This window comes from Pinus tabuliformis, chromosome 7, assembly GCF_031772625.1.
Source record: "Pinus tabuliformis cultivar Carrire ecotype Pingquan chromosome 7, CPIR1, whole genome shotgun sequence".
In the NCBI taxonomy this organism is placed as follows: Eukaryota; Viridiplantae; Streptophyta; class Pinopsida; order Pinales; family Pinaceae; genus Pinus; species Pinus tabuliformis.
This window is the reverse complement of record NC_142293.1, coordinates 1,689,834,306-1,689,850,071: the sequence shown is the minus strand read 5'-3', so window position 1 is coordinate 1,689,850,071 and position 15,766 is coordinate 1,689,834,306. Positions and strand designations below refer to the sequence as shown.

General features: G+C 36.0%; 1 protein-coding gene across 1 annotated transcript; it reads left to right on the top strand.

The window, feature by feature from the left end:
- The first annotated feature begins 10,771 nt into the window (after positions 1 to 10,771).
- LOC149255006 (uncharacterized) lies at positions 10,772 to 14,071 on the top strand. The gene is made up of 5 exons (XM_089460283.1): positions 10,772 to 11,089; positions 11,215 to 11,320; positions 12,071 to 12,136; positions 12,413 to 12,584; positions 13,814 to 14,071. Exons 3-5 carry the CDS (start codon positions 12,074 to 12,076, stop codon positions 13,933 to 13,935), a joined length of 357 nt encoding a protein of 118 aa, XP_089316409.1. The 5' UTR covers positions 10,772 to 11,089; positions 11,215 to 11,320; positions 12,071 to 12,073; the 3' UTR covers positions 13,936 to 14,071.
- The last annotated feature ends 1,695 nt before the right edge of the window (positions 14,072 to 15,766 follow it).

Below are 15,766 nucleotides of genomic sequence, written 5' to 3'. Positions count from 1 at the left end.
TGCATTTTGCTTATATATATTTTACATGCAATTTTCATTTATAAAGTAACTTCATTGTAAAAGTGTTTATCACTTGTTTTATAAAAGTAGGTGACTTCATAAAGTAATGTATTTGTATAAGTGAGCTTATAGATAAAGTTAGTGAGGGTCTTTTTATTATTAAATTTTCACATCATCTACAACCATACATGTGAACTTCTACTTACCATTTGGTTATTTTTATCATTATTGCCTTTTTTTTAATGACATAACCTTCATATTTGAAGCCCATTTTTAGAGCTTTTTTAAATATTCAATTTTTTCTAGAGATGTCCATTTAGCTAGTCAATTTCAACTTTTGAAACCATATTATATATATTTTGATATGGCCACTCCAAGTGAACCTTTTCTTACTAGTGTTGTAACATGATTAGTTTTGATTAAACTGCATGATCAGACAATTTCTATTGTGTATTCTCTGGAATGATTGGATCTCTTAAGATTCACTAGCCAAAAATCATGTAGCCATATGGCTTCATTGTTTTCACCTCATTTGATTGATAGTTGTCTTCAGCATGAATTTGTATTTTGTGTAATTACTGTATGAATAATGTAATCCATGGAAAATACATTTTTCCATAAATGGTTTAATTTTCAAAACTGATAAGTAGGGTTTATCATTAGGAGTTAACTGAAATAGACAAAAAATCCATAAAAATAGTCCAACAATGCTTTTAAAACTGTAATTTTTGTGTGTGTGACATAGAATGCAAGGTAGGGGTGGTGTTCTAATGGTTTCTTATTCTAGTTGTTATTCCTAAGCGTGGATCAGGTTCATGATCCCCTCATCCAACTCATGATCTAACTCAGAAGAGAAATCCTAAGCCAAAGCCCACTCTTACACCCAAAGAGAGCTCTCGAGTAGCAACTTCCCCACAGGGTAGGATTTCCCAAGATTAAATTTTGGCTACCACAACTTTCTTAATACTTCAATTTTTCAATGTGACATAGAATGAACAAACTCAATTTTGGCCAAACAACAAAAGACAATATTGATTATGATTTATTTCTCACATTTTGTAGAGAATAATATTTTGGCCATTTGGAAGAGGCAGACAAGTTCTTGGAATAATAGAAAGAAAAATGTATTATAGATATGCTATGTCCATCACTAATAAATCTCCCCACAAGACAATTACATCTCTCCAACTCTCTTTCCAGAATTTGTATGGTCTTGTATGGGGTCTCTCCAAACCAAATGCCAACAACTTGTATTTATTTCCTAAATGGTTGAAGTCTCTCTCTCTTGGCCGAAGTTTGGATTTTGTGTACATCCATGTTGGTCCTCTAGTAATCATTTCCATAGTTTACTATCAGATGAATTGATCAACTATATTGATTGTTAGGGAGATGGAAAGTTCCAAGGCAAAAGAATGATCAGTGATGGGTCAAGTGTAGCTCATCTATATGAATAAGTGGCACTAATTCCTACTGCACATGTTGATGGAAGATGAGTTTATGGTTGGGTAAAGCTTGGATCTCTGAGCTGTCTCACATATAGTTTGTTTTGGTATATACCTCATAAACTCATGGAGCAATTGAGCTCTCCACACCATTCTTTAATAAAGAATTCTATGTGGTGAGAAAAATCGTACTGTGCAAGAATGAATTTATGTATTCACAAGTGACCCATTGGTACGGTATTAATTTTGTTCATGGTAAATGGAAATCATAAAAATTTTACTTATTTTTTCTCTACTACTCTTTCCTTTGCTGAGTCTCATTTGCAACATGTGGTGCAATTACTTGTTTATAATCCTTGTATCATATCAGATTATGGTATGTCTAAAAGAATACATCTCTATAAACGTATAATAACTTGTTATATCCTCTTCTTTTAATTATTAAACAATCAGAACTCAAATTCAAATGTTAAGCTTTACTAACTTCTTTTTGAGTGAAATTATTTCTATAATATGTTATTAAACTTTATGTTATTGATCTTGTTTTTACAATTATATGAATATGCCAAGAGTTTTAGGAGTTTTGGCGTTTGGAATGTTAAATATCTTCGAACTTATTACTTTACTTAAAACACAAGCCTAAAAATGATTTAATTATAAAATTTATTAAATAAAAATTCGTAAAAAAACATTAAATAAAATATGGAATGAGATATTACATGGTATCTGCATTTTCTATCAGATTTGCAAAACTAGTAGAATGTATATAAAAGCTTCTGGTTTTGAAATTAAACCTTAGATCTATTCTCTATAACTTTATAAGACTAATAGAATGTATATTAAAACTTTAAATTTTAAAAATTAAACTTTATAGCTAATCTTTTCTCTCACACATACATATATATATATATATATATATATATATTAAATCAATTAGAATTTTAGAATTAAATTTGTTATTTTTTTAATTTACAAAATTATAACTTTAATTACATACATTTAAATTTGTTCTTTAATTTTAAGGGTTTTGAAATAGGTAATATTTTGTATATTAATAGAAACGCTCATAGTGCCGATCTTATAGGCAACGGTAGTTAGTTTATATTCCGTTTGTGCGGAAAAATTAAATATTCAATAAATATTCAGGTTTGTGTAGAAAAACTAACTTCGTTATCTTCCTTGTGTTTCTTGAAAATCTAACATTTACTCGTTAATAGTACTGTGAGGAAATGGTGATGAGGCAACCTTATACACTGACTTACCATTCAGTTAATATTTTTCTGGAATTTCCCTCGTTTCATGTCCAACTGACACCCACAAGACTTCTCTACCCTTCAAAATAAGCACCGCATCAAACCTGCATGCAAGACTTCTTTGTCCTGCAAAACCTCTATAATCCCCACATCAAACATGCATGCAAACAAAGAGACCGAATCCCCTTTATGTTTCTATTCCTCACTACACGTTGGTTGCGTGAGACTACAAATATATATACGCATCAACTTTTGCAGATATTTATTTTTGTAACCATTTACTGATCAATTGCAGCAGAAATGGGTTACAGGCTTACCGTGGAAAGGTTTGTGTGTATAATTCTTGCTACTGTGCTGTCTGCTCATCATCAGTTTTTGTTGGGTGAGTTTGACTACAAAGATGCTCTGCATAAATCTATTCTGTTTCGGGAGGCTCAACATTCAGGAAAATTTCCTGTCCAGCAGTAGCAACAGGATAAGCTGGAGAGGAGATTCTGCTCTAACAGACGGACAAATCCAAAATGTAATAACAATATTTCTCATTTTGGTATTGCCATCTGTTCCGGATTGTTTTAGAAACGATGTTTCCTGAATGTTTTAGAATTGTTTTAGAAACGATGTTTCCTGAATGTTTTAGAAGTGTTGTTAATCATACCCAAAACGGAAAAATAACGACGCTGATCTTATCAATGCGAAAATAACGAGGGTATCTATTTTGGCGAAACAATTGATACTCCACCCACAACTTATTTAGATCAAACGATTGATCTCTCGGAATTGATTTCTCAGCACTATCAGATTTCAGGATATTCTGGAGATATACAATTAAGTTATTAACCTAGAGATCCTATACAATGTGAATTCTTACTTCAATATTATGATTTATGAGTTTGCAACAGCTTGATTTCTATCAACATTCTCTCTCCATATAAATTAGGAATTGATTATTTGGTGCAGATCTTCAAGAAGTCTGGAAAGAAACAATGATGTTCAACATGGCTTTTACTGTGTATTTATGTAGGTGGATTTGGTGGGCGGTTACTACGACGCTGGGGATAATGTGAAGTATGGGTTTCCGATGGCATTCACCGTTACCATGTTGGCATGGGGAGCCGTTCAGTACAGAGATGAACTTGCAGCAGCGGGAGAGTTGGAGAACGTTAGGGATGCCACTAAATTGGGAATTGATTATTTCATCACGCCACCTAAAACCAGCTGTGGGTTCAGGTGAATTAATTACCATCCCAACTAAATTTACTCATGAATCACGACAAAATTTACTAAGGATCACAACAAATAGCAATTATGAATTTAGTTATGGTTTTGTTTTTAGGTGGGAGATCCAACTGGAGACCATAACTGTTGGGAGAAACCAGAGAGGATGGACACTCCAAGGACTTTGTACAGAATAGATACATCCACTCACGGGACAGAAATTGCAGCAGAGACTGCTGCAGCATTGGCCGCTTCCTCCGTCGTCTTTGCAGCCGTTGACAAACCTTATTCCATTCTCCTACTCCAAAGAGCTACTTTGGTATAAGATTATGCGTATTCTAAAATCACTTATACTGTTTTATTGGTTTAAACCAGCGATTGCAGATTTGAGAGATATTGAGATATTTTAGAATCCTATTAATCGTTTAATTTCTTTTCACTATTATATTCTATTCTTAGAATTTACAATCTAGATAACTTTAGTAATTAAAAATTACTAAAAACAAACATGTGATAGGAAACCATTTCTTCTCACTGTTCTATTCTATTCTATTCCTAGAATTTACAATCTAGATAGTTTTAGTAATTAAAACATATGATAGGTCATATTTGTATTTGTTTGTGGATGAATGTTTTTTATAACTTTTATTTTAAATTTAATTTGTGTCTCCATTTTTGGAATATTTTGGGATCAGACCAACATGGGTGAGATTACTTATTTGACGTTGCCTACGTTTCTTATGATTCCAAAATATTCCCAAAATCTTTTAAAAATGCCCATTTTTAACATGTCTATAAAATTCATGTCTTAGATTCAAAATTGAAAATTAATTTAATGAATTGTTGTCTCCAACATTTTAAAATACTCATATAATTGAATATTAATTTAGTACAGCTCTTTTGTTCATGTGTTAGATTCAAAATTGAAAGTTAATTTAATGAGTTTTCTTCTCCAACTTTTTATGACACTCATGTAATTGAATATGTCATTTAGTACAGCTCTTTCGTTTTGCTGACCAGTACCGCGGAACATATCATGGAGAGTGCCCTTTCTATTGCTCTGTCTCAGGCTATGATGTATATAAATTTTACTTCCTTTTTCACTTCACACTATTATTTATTTAAACTACAGAGCGAGTAACTTCTTGAAGTCTTTTTATTATTAGTCCCTGCCATCTGGCATCCGGCAGGGACTATAGTAACCGTTCGTAGCCGAGTTAGCATTAATTTGCAAGTTTTTCGTATGTTATTTGCAGTTTTATTGTAAAGTTCGGAGTTGACCTTGCGTTCGCCATCTTATTTGGCCTCTTCCCGAGGCGGAAGAGGCCCGACCATAGCCTAAATTGCTATTTAGGCCAGTTCATTGTGCCTGACCGTGAGCGGTTTGCTATTAATGCTAACATTAATTGGTTAATGGTTAATGTTAATTCGTATTATATCCGAACAGGCATATGCTAAGGTTGCTGTTGTGCAGGTGTCCGCCATATGCTAAAGGGTTGCATGGCGGGAGGTGTCCGCCTACCGGCTCAGCAGAGTCCCCAATATCAACACCTCTGTGCGCAAAACCCCGTTCGGTTCGCTCGTCTCCTACACTCTGACAAACGACACTCACACAGGGCACCAATTTCATTCTTCTGGTTTCTCTCAGAGCCTCGACAGGGTCCTTGTTCTTCTGTTATCAGCGCGAACCACAACAGCCAGACTTCAGAGATCTGGAGCGCTTGGGTGCAGCCAGACGACGCATAGCAGGTGCTCAGAAATTAGGCATTCGATATATGGACAGAGCTATACCTGTTTAGGGGGTTTAGGAGCCTAGAGATGGCCAAGATAAGGGTCCTGAGAGTCCTACTGAGGAGGAGGCGGATATCATCTCTGAGATTAGTGAGGTAGAGGTTGCTCGAAGCTTTCGCCCTAAGATTTGGCTAAAGACTATATCAGATTTCTTCGTGAGGGCAGTGTGAATAGGGGTGATGCTGGTTACCCGCACTTCGGCCTGGAATCTCCATTAGACTGAGGGAAAATAGGGGCGGGTCCTCTGAGGTTGGTGCTGGTTCTGGTTCAAGGTCATCATCTCAATCACCCGTATCTGGGACTGGCACAGGAGTGGTGGGACCTAGGGCTGGATCTCTATCACGAACAGAAGCTCCTTCTGAAATGCAAATAATGACTTCAAAAGGCCTTTGCGTGTGTTTTAAGGTCAGTTCATGCCGCTTCATGATATCTGGTCTGGAGACTAAGGCAAAGGAGCAAGCAACAAAGCTAGCAGATTCGAGCGAAGGTCCTCTACTGAATGTTTGCAGCAGTGATGATTACAGAGCGCAGGCGTGGTCGGGGAGGTGGACAAGAAAAGCACACAGAAATCACTCCGTTTCAATATCCCTGATCACAGATGTTAGCCTGATTACAGATGTTACACTAGTTTGAATCTTGTTGCTCGGGTTTCAGGTTTCAATCTCCCTGATCACAGCTGTTAACCTGATGCGACCTTAGGTGGCCTGCTGTAGAGCTTGCATGTGTTATGCTAAGGAGATAGGTGTTAGGCACATGGCCATCATGTAAGACCCACAAGGTGGATAAATGTTTCGACTTTCATTTTTATTTTTATTGACATCGGTTGATTTTCTTATTTTTATTTAAATTTGAAATTTCATGTTGCATTGTCGTTTCTTAGTTGAGAACTGGTACAGTTGAGAGCTTACCAGGGTTCTGCCCCATTGATTAACTCTTCGCCTCTGCCTTTCCCCCTTTGCCTTTGGTTTTATTATTTAACAACACAAATTTCCCTTTATCTATTCTGAACTTGTCACTTTTGTTGGCATGTTATAAATCTGTGAAGGGGCGGACAAGCGGAGGAGGATCCGGCCATAATATTATGAGATACATGTAAGTATATTTTCTTTCCGAGCTGCAAATTCAAAGCATTTACACTCAGTTTTTCCGAAAAATCTGCGTTTTCCTACCCCACAGATATAGGTATTTGTCTGATTTCCGTGTTTGTTCTGAAATTGCGAGAACTCAGTTCAGAACATTCAAAACTTAATATAGTTTGCCTTATTGTACGACAGCTCCTGTACAAGAATATCAATAATTATAGGCCCTTTGCTTGTCATTCAGCTTTATGCGCTGATTCCCTGGGAGCTTGTGAAAAACGAGTCGTTTTCAGTCCCGAAGTGGCTCTGAAATCGAACAAACCCTCTTCGATTCGGACTAGATTTGTAACAAATTTAAAGCTATTTATATAGTTCTTGGTTTTGCGTTTTGTAAATCAGGTCTGTATTATCTCAGGTGGGCAAGAAGAGCTATTGTTCGCTGTTCAGTACGGGAAATTATATCCGGAAATTCACAATGAGTAGCGGAAGTACCTCCAATTTTAGCTCTGGTAAGCATTCTGCTTCTGTATTTGTTTTTTTCCCTTTTTTTCCCTGAGATATTGTCCAATTTAGCGTTGGATAATGTCAAGATTATGACTCACGCGAGGGTTTTTAACACGAGGGTTATTATGCTATGGGAAGTTGCTAATTCTGGGATCTTAGCTACATGTAGTTATGCAGACTGTAATTGTCTGTCATATTTCATTTACTTAAAAGGGTTATTTATATTTGAATGAATTTGATTAATTTAGCTTTCTAGAAGTGACAATTATCTATCAGTTTTTATTCAATTGGAAGGGCTGTTTACATTTGAATGAATTTGATTATTTTTTCTTCCCACCAGATCATCTATTAACTTCATTTTCGTGGCAAAAGAGCAATTTTTGAACCTCTAATCATAAATTCTTTCATAGATCAATTGCATTTTTTAATTGTCTGTCCATGATTTTTTTCATATTTGATATTTCAGAGCTGAAATCAGAATATTCATTGGTCTGTATTTACGATACCTTTTGAGCCTTAAAAGACTCTCTACTTTACTTTTAAAGAGACCCTCAGATTGTGAACAGATTCTTCGTCTGCCTATTACAGTCTTTCTCAGCTATTGAAGGTCTCATTTTGTGCATCAGAACACCAAATTATGCAAACAAGCCTTTTCGGGTCTTAACACGACTTCATTTTCCAAAAACAGAGATCAATTGAATGGCATTTAGTAAAGGGAAAGAACCGTTTCCAGATGGAGTTCTCCATTTTTGAAAATATGCTCTGTAAATATGTCTGAATGAGATATCTGATTTTTTTTCCTTATATCAAGAACTCTATTCGTGAGTGGAAATAGAACCAATTCTCAATTTGGCACATGCCATTTCCCCAGTGCACAAGGAGCTTTGAATCTCTAGAAACCTGCAATGGCTGTGTCTGTAGTACCTTTCATTATTAATCATACATCATAGAACTCAGCCCTATTATTTGATATCTGGCCTGCTGCATGCTTAGGAAAAATATATATATTTTTAAGATAAGAATAATATACCCCGTGCACCATACATATCTGGTATTCCTTGACAAGGTCCATCAAAAAACCCCACACTTTTGAGTAATCAATTTCAGGCTTTTTGAGGATTCTTTGTGGATTTGCCTTTTCAGGGTTCCAAGATCCACCATAGAAGAATCATATCTCGTGAGCAATCTGCATAGGATTTCTCTCCTTTCCTTGAAATACAGTTGTGATTCTTGCAATTCACAGAGTCCAAATAACAAAGCAAGGAAGAGCTTTATGTGCTACTACAGATTTGTCATAAAACCAGCTTATAAAACATTCTAACAAGAAGTATTTCACCCACCTCTTTTTGCCACTTGCTAATTGTAAGATCAATCACAATGGGTTATATACAGTTTTATCTATTTTTTAACTGGAATTTATCTTTTGTACGTGTGTTGATGAGAGGAATGGATGAGTGCAGGAAGTAGGTCTCAAAGGCGCACATTTGAGTATGGGAGAACACATGTAGTCAAACCAAAGGGGAAACATCAGGCCACCATTGTGTGGCTTCATGGGCTTGGTGACAATGGTTCAAGGTATCTTCGTTGGACAATTCATTTTCTAGGGTGGTTAATTGGGAATTAATCAGTTAGTGCTGTTGTCAGATTGATATTTGTTATTTCGTCATGTATTTTCATAATTTATGAGGAGTTCTGGAGAATTAGTATAGTGTTTTCTAAGATCTTGTGCTTTAAGAGACTGAGGATGGCTTAAAAATGCCACACCCTTGATCAAATCCCTGTTTAAATTCATTTTTCTTTGCCCAATTTTAGTTCAAACAGAAAAAATAAATATGGACAATTACAGGTAGATATGTTAGAGGAAGTTATATAAGTTAAGTTCTAACATTGCTAACTTCTCCTAAAGTCACGAAGAGTATTGCCTGAGAAGAGTAGGCTGGCTACATCCTCTCTTAAGGTATTGAACAATTTCCAGTTAGGAAGGAGCAATCGCTGTTGCTCTTTATTGCCTAGATTACACCTCGGAGAGTGCATTCTGAAGCTCTTAATTTCTATAGCACAAGATGCAGTTAAGCAAGGTAGTAGAAGCATGAGTTAATCAAAAGTAGAGAAACTAAGTCACATCCTTGATAGAATCCAGTGTGGAGCTGTAAGCGAGGTAGTGAAAATGAAAGAAATTAGTCCAGCTTAATTTTAATGTAGCTATACTTTATCTTTGACCAAATTGGGTGCAAAAGTTGCTATATAATCTATAGCATGGTGAAAAGAATTTAATGTGAAGCTACACATTAATAATAATTTGCACTGCTGTTCGAAGTTATTGTAGGCATGTCTGGTTAGTGAATGGCAAATTTGTAGTATGTCAGCTCTCTGGCTTGAGTTTCTATTTTTTTCACTGTAACTGGTTGCTTTTATATTAGAAAAAGCTGCAGCCAAACCAGACAACAATCTGAAACACATAATTTAACAGCCAGATATCCTCTATTTCTGACCTTCTAGTTCTAGCCTTTAAAGCTCTGGCAGGTGTACTGTCTTACATATTGAAATAGTAAAAAAAAACTGTTAGACAAAACATACCAAATACAGTAAAAACATAGGAATCATAACTTTAAATGACTTCGATGTTGCATTTAAGGTAGCCATATTTCCTTTTGTTTTTCTTTTGTAAATATTCTGCTCATTTCTCTAATTTCAATTTCCATCGAGGTATTACAGTTCTGCACACATGAAAGGCATCGATGTCTAGGTATTTCAGAGACTTGTTTTAACAAGATGACCAGAGGTTATTGCTGCATTCTATTTTGACAGGTGAAAACTACATCTCCAAAGAAGTACTGTGTACGACCCAATACAGGTGTCATCCCACCTCAGTCTACATGTGATGTGACAGGTTTGAAGCTTCTTATTTTAAAGGTTAATCGATTAATATTTCTTGCTTGAATATGATAAATTAAAGAGCTTGTTTAATGTGAGCTTGATTGTCCTCTCATTGGTTTTGTTTTATTTGTAATCACCATGCAAGCGCAAAAAGAGATACCGTAGCTTAATGGGATTGGTTCATAGTTATTACTAATGATAGCGGTATTGGTTTCATACTATGAGATCTCTATAGAGTATACCATGTTCAAGCTATGAGTTCAACCTTATAATTGCAATAGTATTACTAAGAACTACAACACCTCTATTACCATTAATTCATAAGTACTAAGTAAGCATAGTTACACAATCTCAACATAATGATCAAAGTAACATATGGTCCCTGCTGGGACGACTGCTAAAGATATTACTCCAGATATGGTGAGTTCACACTAAAAACTATTTTCCCTGAAGCTTAGTGCTCATTGCAAGGGATTCTCTCAGTTGAAACAATTTTTTGGAGGAACACAAATTCAGGGTGGTGTATGTAGACAATCGGAGTCAGAGTGTTTCCATCGGAGTCAGAGTGTTTCCTCAGTGGCTGTATTTGTTTTCATGTGGTTTCTGGTTTGTTTAGGCCTGCTTTTAACTTCTTATAAGGGTGCTACTTTTAGCATGTTGTATTTTTGAGGTCAATGTTGTTACTGAGAAAGCAAGTGGTTGATACTACTGGAAGGAAATTGCATAAAATATGTTTGACAGTATAGTTTACTGGGTTACACAATTTCTCTTGGCAGGAGCGGAATGAAAGGTTGTTTTATAAACTCTTGGTGGATAATGTGGAAGAGTTACTTCCCATTGTTTACACTCCAACTGTTGGCGAATCCTGTCAAAAATATGGGTCAATCTTCAGGCGTTCACAGGGTCTTTACATTAGCTTGAAAGAGAAGTATATACATTATATATAATTTTTGTTTTTCTTTTCAATTGTCTAGATTCCAATTCTTTTTTGTTAGGTTCATCCTTTAAATTTGTTTCACTGCGTTAAAACTTGCGAGGGTATGGTTTTTGCAGAGGTAAGATCCTAGAAATTTTGAAGAACTGGAGTGAAAGGAGTCTTAATGTTATAGTTGTCACTGATGGTGAACGCATTCTGGGACTTGGGGATCTTGGATGTCAGGTAAATTTCACAATTACTTAGCTTTTGTTTGCCTGCTATCCATGGGTTTCCTCTGCCTTTCCCCCTTTGCCTATGGTTTTATTATTTAACAACACAAATTTCCCTTTATCTATTCTGAACTTGTCACTTTTGTTGGCATGTTATACAAGTTGAAATCTGTTATTTGTTTCATACATGTTACCAGGGGATCTAACATAATGTCTCCCTTCCCCTTTTTTCCCCTCATTTTCTTCTTTCATCCTTTTATTGAGATACATTTGGAAAGAAGACAATTAATATACAATGAATGAAAATAAAAACTATTATGTGTGTGCATTTAGTGTTGTCAATTAGGTTAGGGTCCTCTATCTTTATCATCAACACATTTGCGGTAGTTTTTGTTACAAAGTAAATGCTATTATGCTGGTGTGCATTGAATCCTTGTTACCAGAGTACTCCTTCCATGTTTGTCTTAGTTTGTTTTTTACTGTGAGCTTTTGTTCTTTTTATCTGCATATCTATGAAGGGATACAGGTAAAAGGAAACTTAATAACCAGAAACTGGAACCTGTGTGCATTTAGTTCATGTCATTTTAACTTAGGGTGTATTCTTAGTTTGTATCTTTCCACATTTTCTGCCTGTCTGATGTTTCTATTATAACTCATCTTTACTCAATAAATGCCTGTTATTTTAACTAGGGTGTTCACATTTCCTTGTATCTTTGCCCCTTGTTTGTATTATCCATTTGACACATGTTTTCATTACTGACAGGGTATGGGCATACCTGTAGGGAAATTATCTCTATACACTGCACTTGGTGGAGTTCGTCCTTCATCGGTATGCAGCACAATAACCTATAGTTTATTGTTTAAACATATGCTAATTTCAGCAAAGTTACGGCAAAACTGGTAAATTGATTCTTTCTGTTGTATAGCTTAGTCTGCTAAGCACCTTGTACATAGTACATTTTAGAGCCCCTTCATTTCTATTCCATGATGAATGCATGTAACTGACAGAAAAGGATTTTTAACCCACTATTGCATGTCTCGCCTTGTAGTCAGTCAATTATTTTGTATTTTTATTCTCTTAACTACTCTACTGGTATGTGGACAGCGTCTTCCAATAAACCCCATGAACAACGGAGCAATCCAGGCCCATAGCTGCTACAGCACCAACACTTCCATTAACCAAGGGACACATTCTCAATTACTCCAAGCTTGTTCAAGAAGTACACCAACTTCATCCAGGGACAGAGAGAATGTCAACAGCTCAACCATAGAAATACGTAGGAGTCTCACTGCTCTGTTTCCACACACATTTATTATCATGATTGTACTTGATTAAATAATCTTGAAGCTACCCTGCTTCTCAACTTGCTAAGAAAACTGCAATATACTCTACTTCAGTAGTGCAAACAGCTTCTTGCTCATCATAGGGTCCGGTTTCATCTTAGTAGTACCATTGCTTATCGCTTATTGTATCGTAGCTTGTCTTATGCTATCTCTTATTCGCTTGGTAAGAAGTTACATGTTGAAAGCTGTTGCACAAGCATTGTGTCTTTTCCAGCTTTACATTGTTTTTGCACATGCAGTTAAATTGATTTGTGTTACTTTTATTATCCCTTGATGTCAACAGGGGTTGCCTATTCAAAGCATTTTACTTTTCTTTCCCAGAGTAATAGCTTCCAGTATAGAGTAAGCAACAAGGACATGAAACCTGTTGCTTAATGAGTATACTAGCTATAAGCATATTGAACTAAACCCATTGAATACACCAATCTCTAGTCATAAGTTTATTTAATCTACCGCCACAGACTCAAAGGGGCACCTAATTTCGCATTTACTACTGCCGCCACATCCATCATTCCATATGCCATTTGCTCCCCATGTCAGATCGATATGCCCATCATTAAATACTGATCATATTTAATCTACCGCCACAGACTCAAAGGGGCACCTAATTTCGCATTTACTACTGCCGCCACATCCATCATTCCATATGCCATTTTCACCCCATGTCAGATCGATATGCCCATCATTAAATACTGGCCTGATCCAATCTGATCTTCAAGATTATTTCTGCACCTAGATATTGACATAGATCTCCTGTCGCACCCAATCTACCACCAAGATTTCCCGATGTCAGATACATCACTTCTGCCGCCAAATACATCATTCCATATGCCATTCGCTCCCCATGTCTTATCAAGTATTTTAGCTCCATTCACACTTAAAACCACCTTACAAACACGTTGAACTTTTGTATAAATTGGCCTCCTCTGCACCTGGATATTCACATACACCTCCCCGCTTCACATAACATGGAATCCATTAGCATAAGCCAACTTACTGAACTCACAGCATTGTTTCTCTTAGCACTTATTCTCATGACTCTTCTGATTATTGACATCGTAAAAGTCGAAAGACAAAGAAAAAAGAAACCAAAAAAAAATTAACATCTCTTTTGCATTATCTTACGCATTGTCTTATTTCCCCGCTTCTTTCTCTATTACAGGTGTACAACGGATGCTTCAAATATGCATTTGGGTCCGCCATCACCGTCTCTGCTCGACTGCAGACAGCATGTATCTCTCGGCCTACAGTGAATGTCTGTGTCTTAATAACTCCATAAGTTAGATAAGAACTTGAATCAGTTCGACTGCAATGTGAAATAGTTTTGTCATTAAGGCTTTGCCTACCTTTTGCTCTTAGCTATTTTTATTAAGCCGTGTTGTGAATTAATCTGAAAAACAAAGGAAAGCAACTCGATGCAGCAAAAATCAATGTCATTTTGCTATCTCTGATTTCAACCATGCTTTTGTTAATGGGTGACATTGGGTTATTTATTGCCTCCCGATTGTTGTTTCTCATTGGCTTTGGGTTATGATCTAATTGTGAAATGTTAGCAAGTTTAAATTAAAACTTCTGGTATACAGAAGCTGCATTTTGCTCTTAGCTCTTGCTACCACTTCTTAAAAATTAAAGCCTACGACAGCCCATGTCGAAAGATTTCTTTGTGGAGCTACATATCTTAGAAATTGCATTTCGTACTTGGTTTTGTAAACATTTATCAACGTATTTATTATTCATTATGTTCTCTGAAAGTGAAACTTGATAAGTCAAACTCCATTACATTATGTTCTTCAAATAAGGCAGAGAAATTAAGCTACTCATGGTTCCACATGCTTCCTTGAACAACATGAAATTGGCAATAACAAAACCATGATTTTGTATGATATGAGAAAATATCTGACCAAGCTGCTTATTTGCGTTCAAACATCAACTCTGAATCTCCTGATCTAGTTGGGAAACTGTCGGCATATAGTGCTGCTGGTCAATCTCTGAACGTCAAAACATAGTATAAAGAGACATGACCCTTGTAGAGGCTTGCCGAGTACACGAATTCAAAGGCGACTAGATAGAACTATGTGCAGGGACTAGTTGCTTCACAGCCTTCCTTGTTCCTCTACTAACTAACTTACAGGACGAGCTTGCATTTGCAGTGGTGTGGCTATATAGAGCAACTGGATTGCCATACTATACCAAATACATACCCCACTAGAATTTTTGTACTTCCAATGAGTATGAGTTCAATTGGGATCTCAAATGTGCAGGAGTTCAAATCCACCTTTCTAGTGTAAGTCCATATTCACATAAACATATGAATCACCAAATGTTCAATTCAGAAAAAGTTTAAGAGTGGCCACTTGACCTTCAACTCACCACATCTTCATAAAATTAATAAACCTGGCAGCTATATTTCTTGGAAGAAACCAACCTGGAAGTTTTGAGAGGCCAAGCAGAAGCGTTCCTCTGCTTAGTTCTTCCACAAAGTCCTCAATTCAAAAATTCCATCGCACCAGGTAAATGGAAGTTTCTCCCTGTCATGCTCCGAGTTTCAAAATTAAGCTCATTAATATTGTTTGTATCTGTTGTGTTTCAAAATTAAGCTCATTAACAGTGTTTGTATCTGTTGCACTTGTACAGGAGGTTTGTTGTTTGTCAAAGATGGTGCAAATACACAATATGTTACAGGCACATCATTCCTTGTATCAGTTTAGAGTGACTTACTGTCACGATATAAGCAATACCTGCAATGTGGAAATCAAACATATGAACCAAGCATTCTTATTACATTTGGCAAACAACAAGTACATATACATATTATAATTTTTTAAGTGTTGCAAAATATTTAATTAATGAGGTGAAGAATTAAGCACACTTGTATATCCATTCCATCTTTCTCAGAGTATAAGAGATTCAAAGTTAAAAAAATTTGATTTGTTTTTTCATATCATAATTTGAAAAAATCAGCAAAGTAGTAGCTAACAAATCCACTTTGTATATGTAAATTGCAGGTGGATTACATTTTGGGCAAGAATCCTACTGGTATGTCTTTCATGGTGGGTTTTGGTGACAGATAACCATAGCAAGCTCACCACACAGTGTCCTACATAGTTTCGATATA

Coding starts and splice junctions, on each gene's coding strand:
- LOC149255006 (XM_089460283.1), top strand. CDS start 12,074: ATGGGCATACCTGTAGGGAAATTATCTCTATACACTGCACTTGGTGGA. Junction 12,137..12,412: donor GTGGAGTTCGTCCTTCATCG/GTATGCAGCACA, acceptor GTATGTGGACAG/CGTCTTCCAATAAACCCCAT. Junction 12,585..13,813: donor CAGCTCAACCATAGAAATAC/GTAGGAGTCTCA, acceptor TCTCTATTACAG/GTGTACAACGGATGCTTCAA.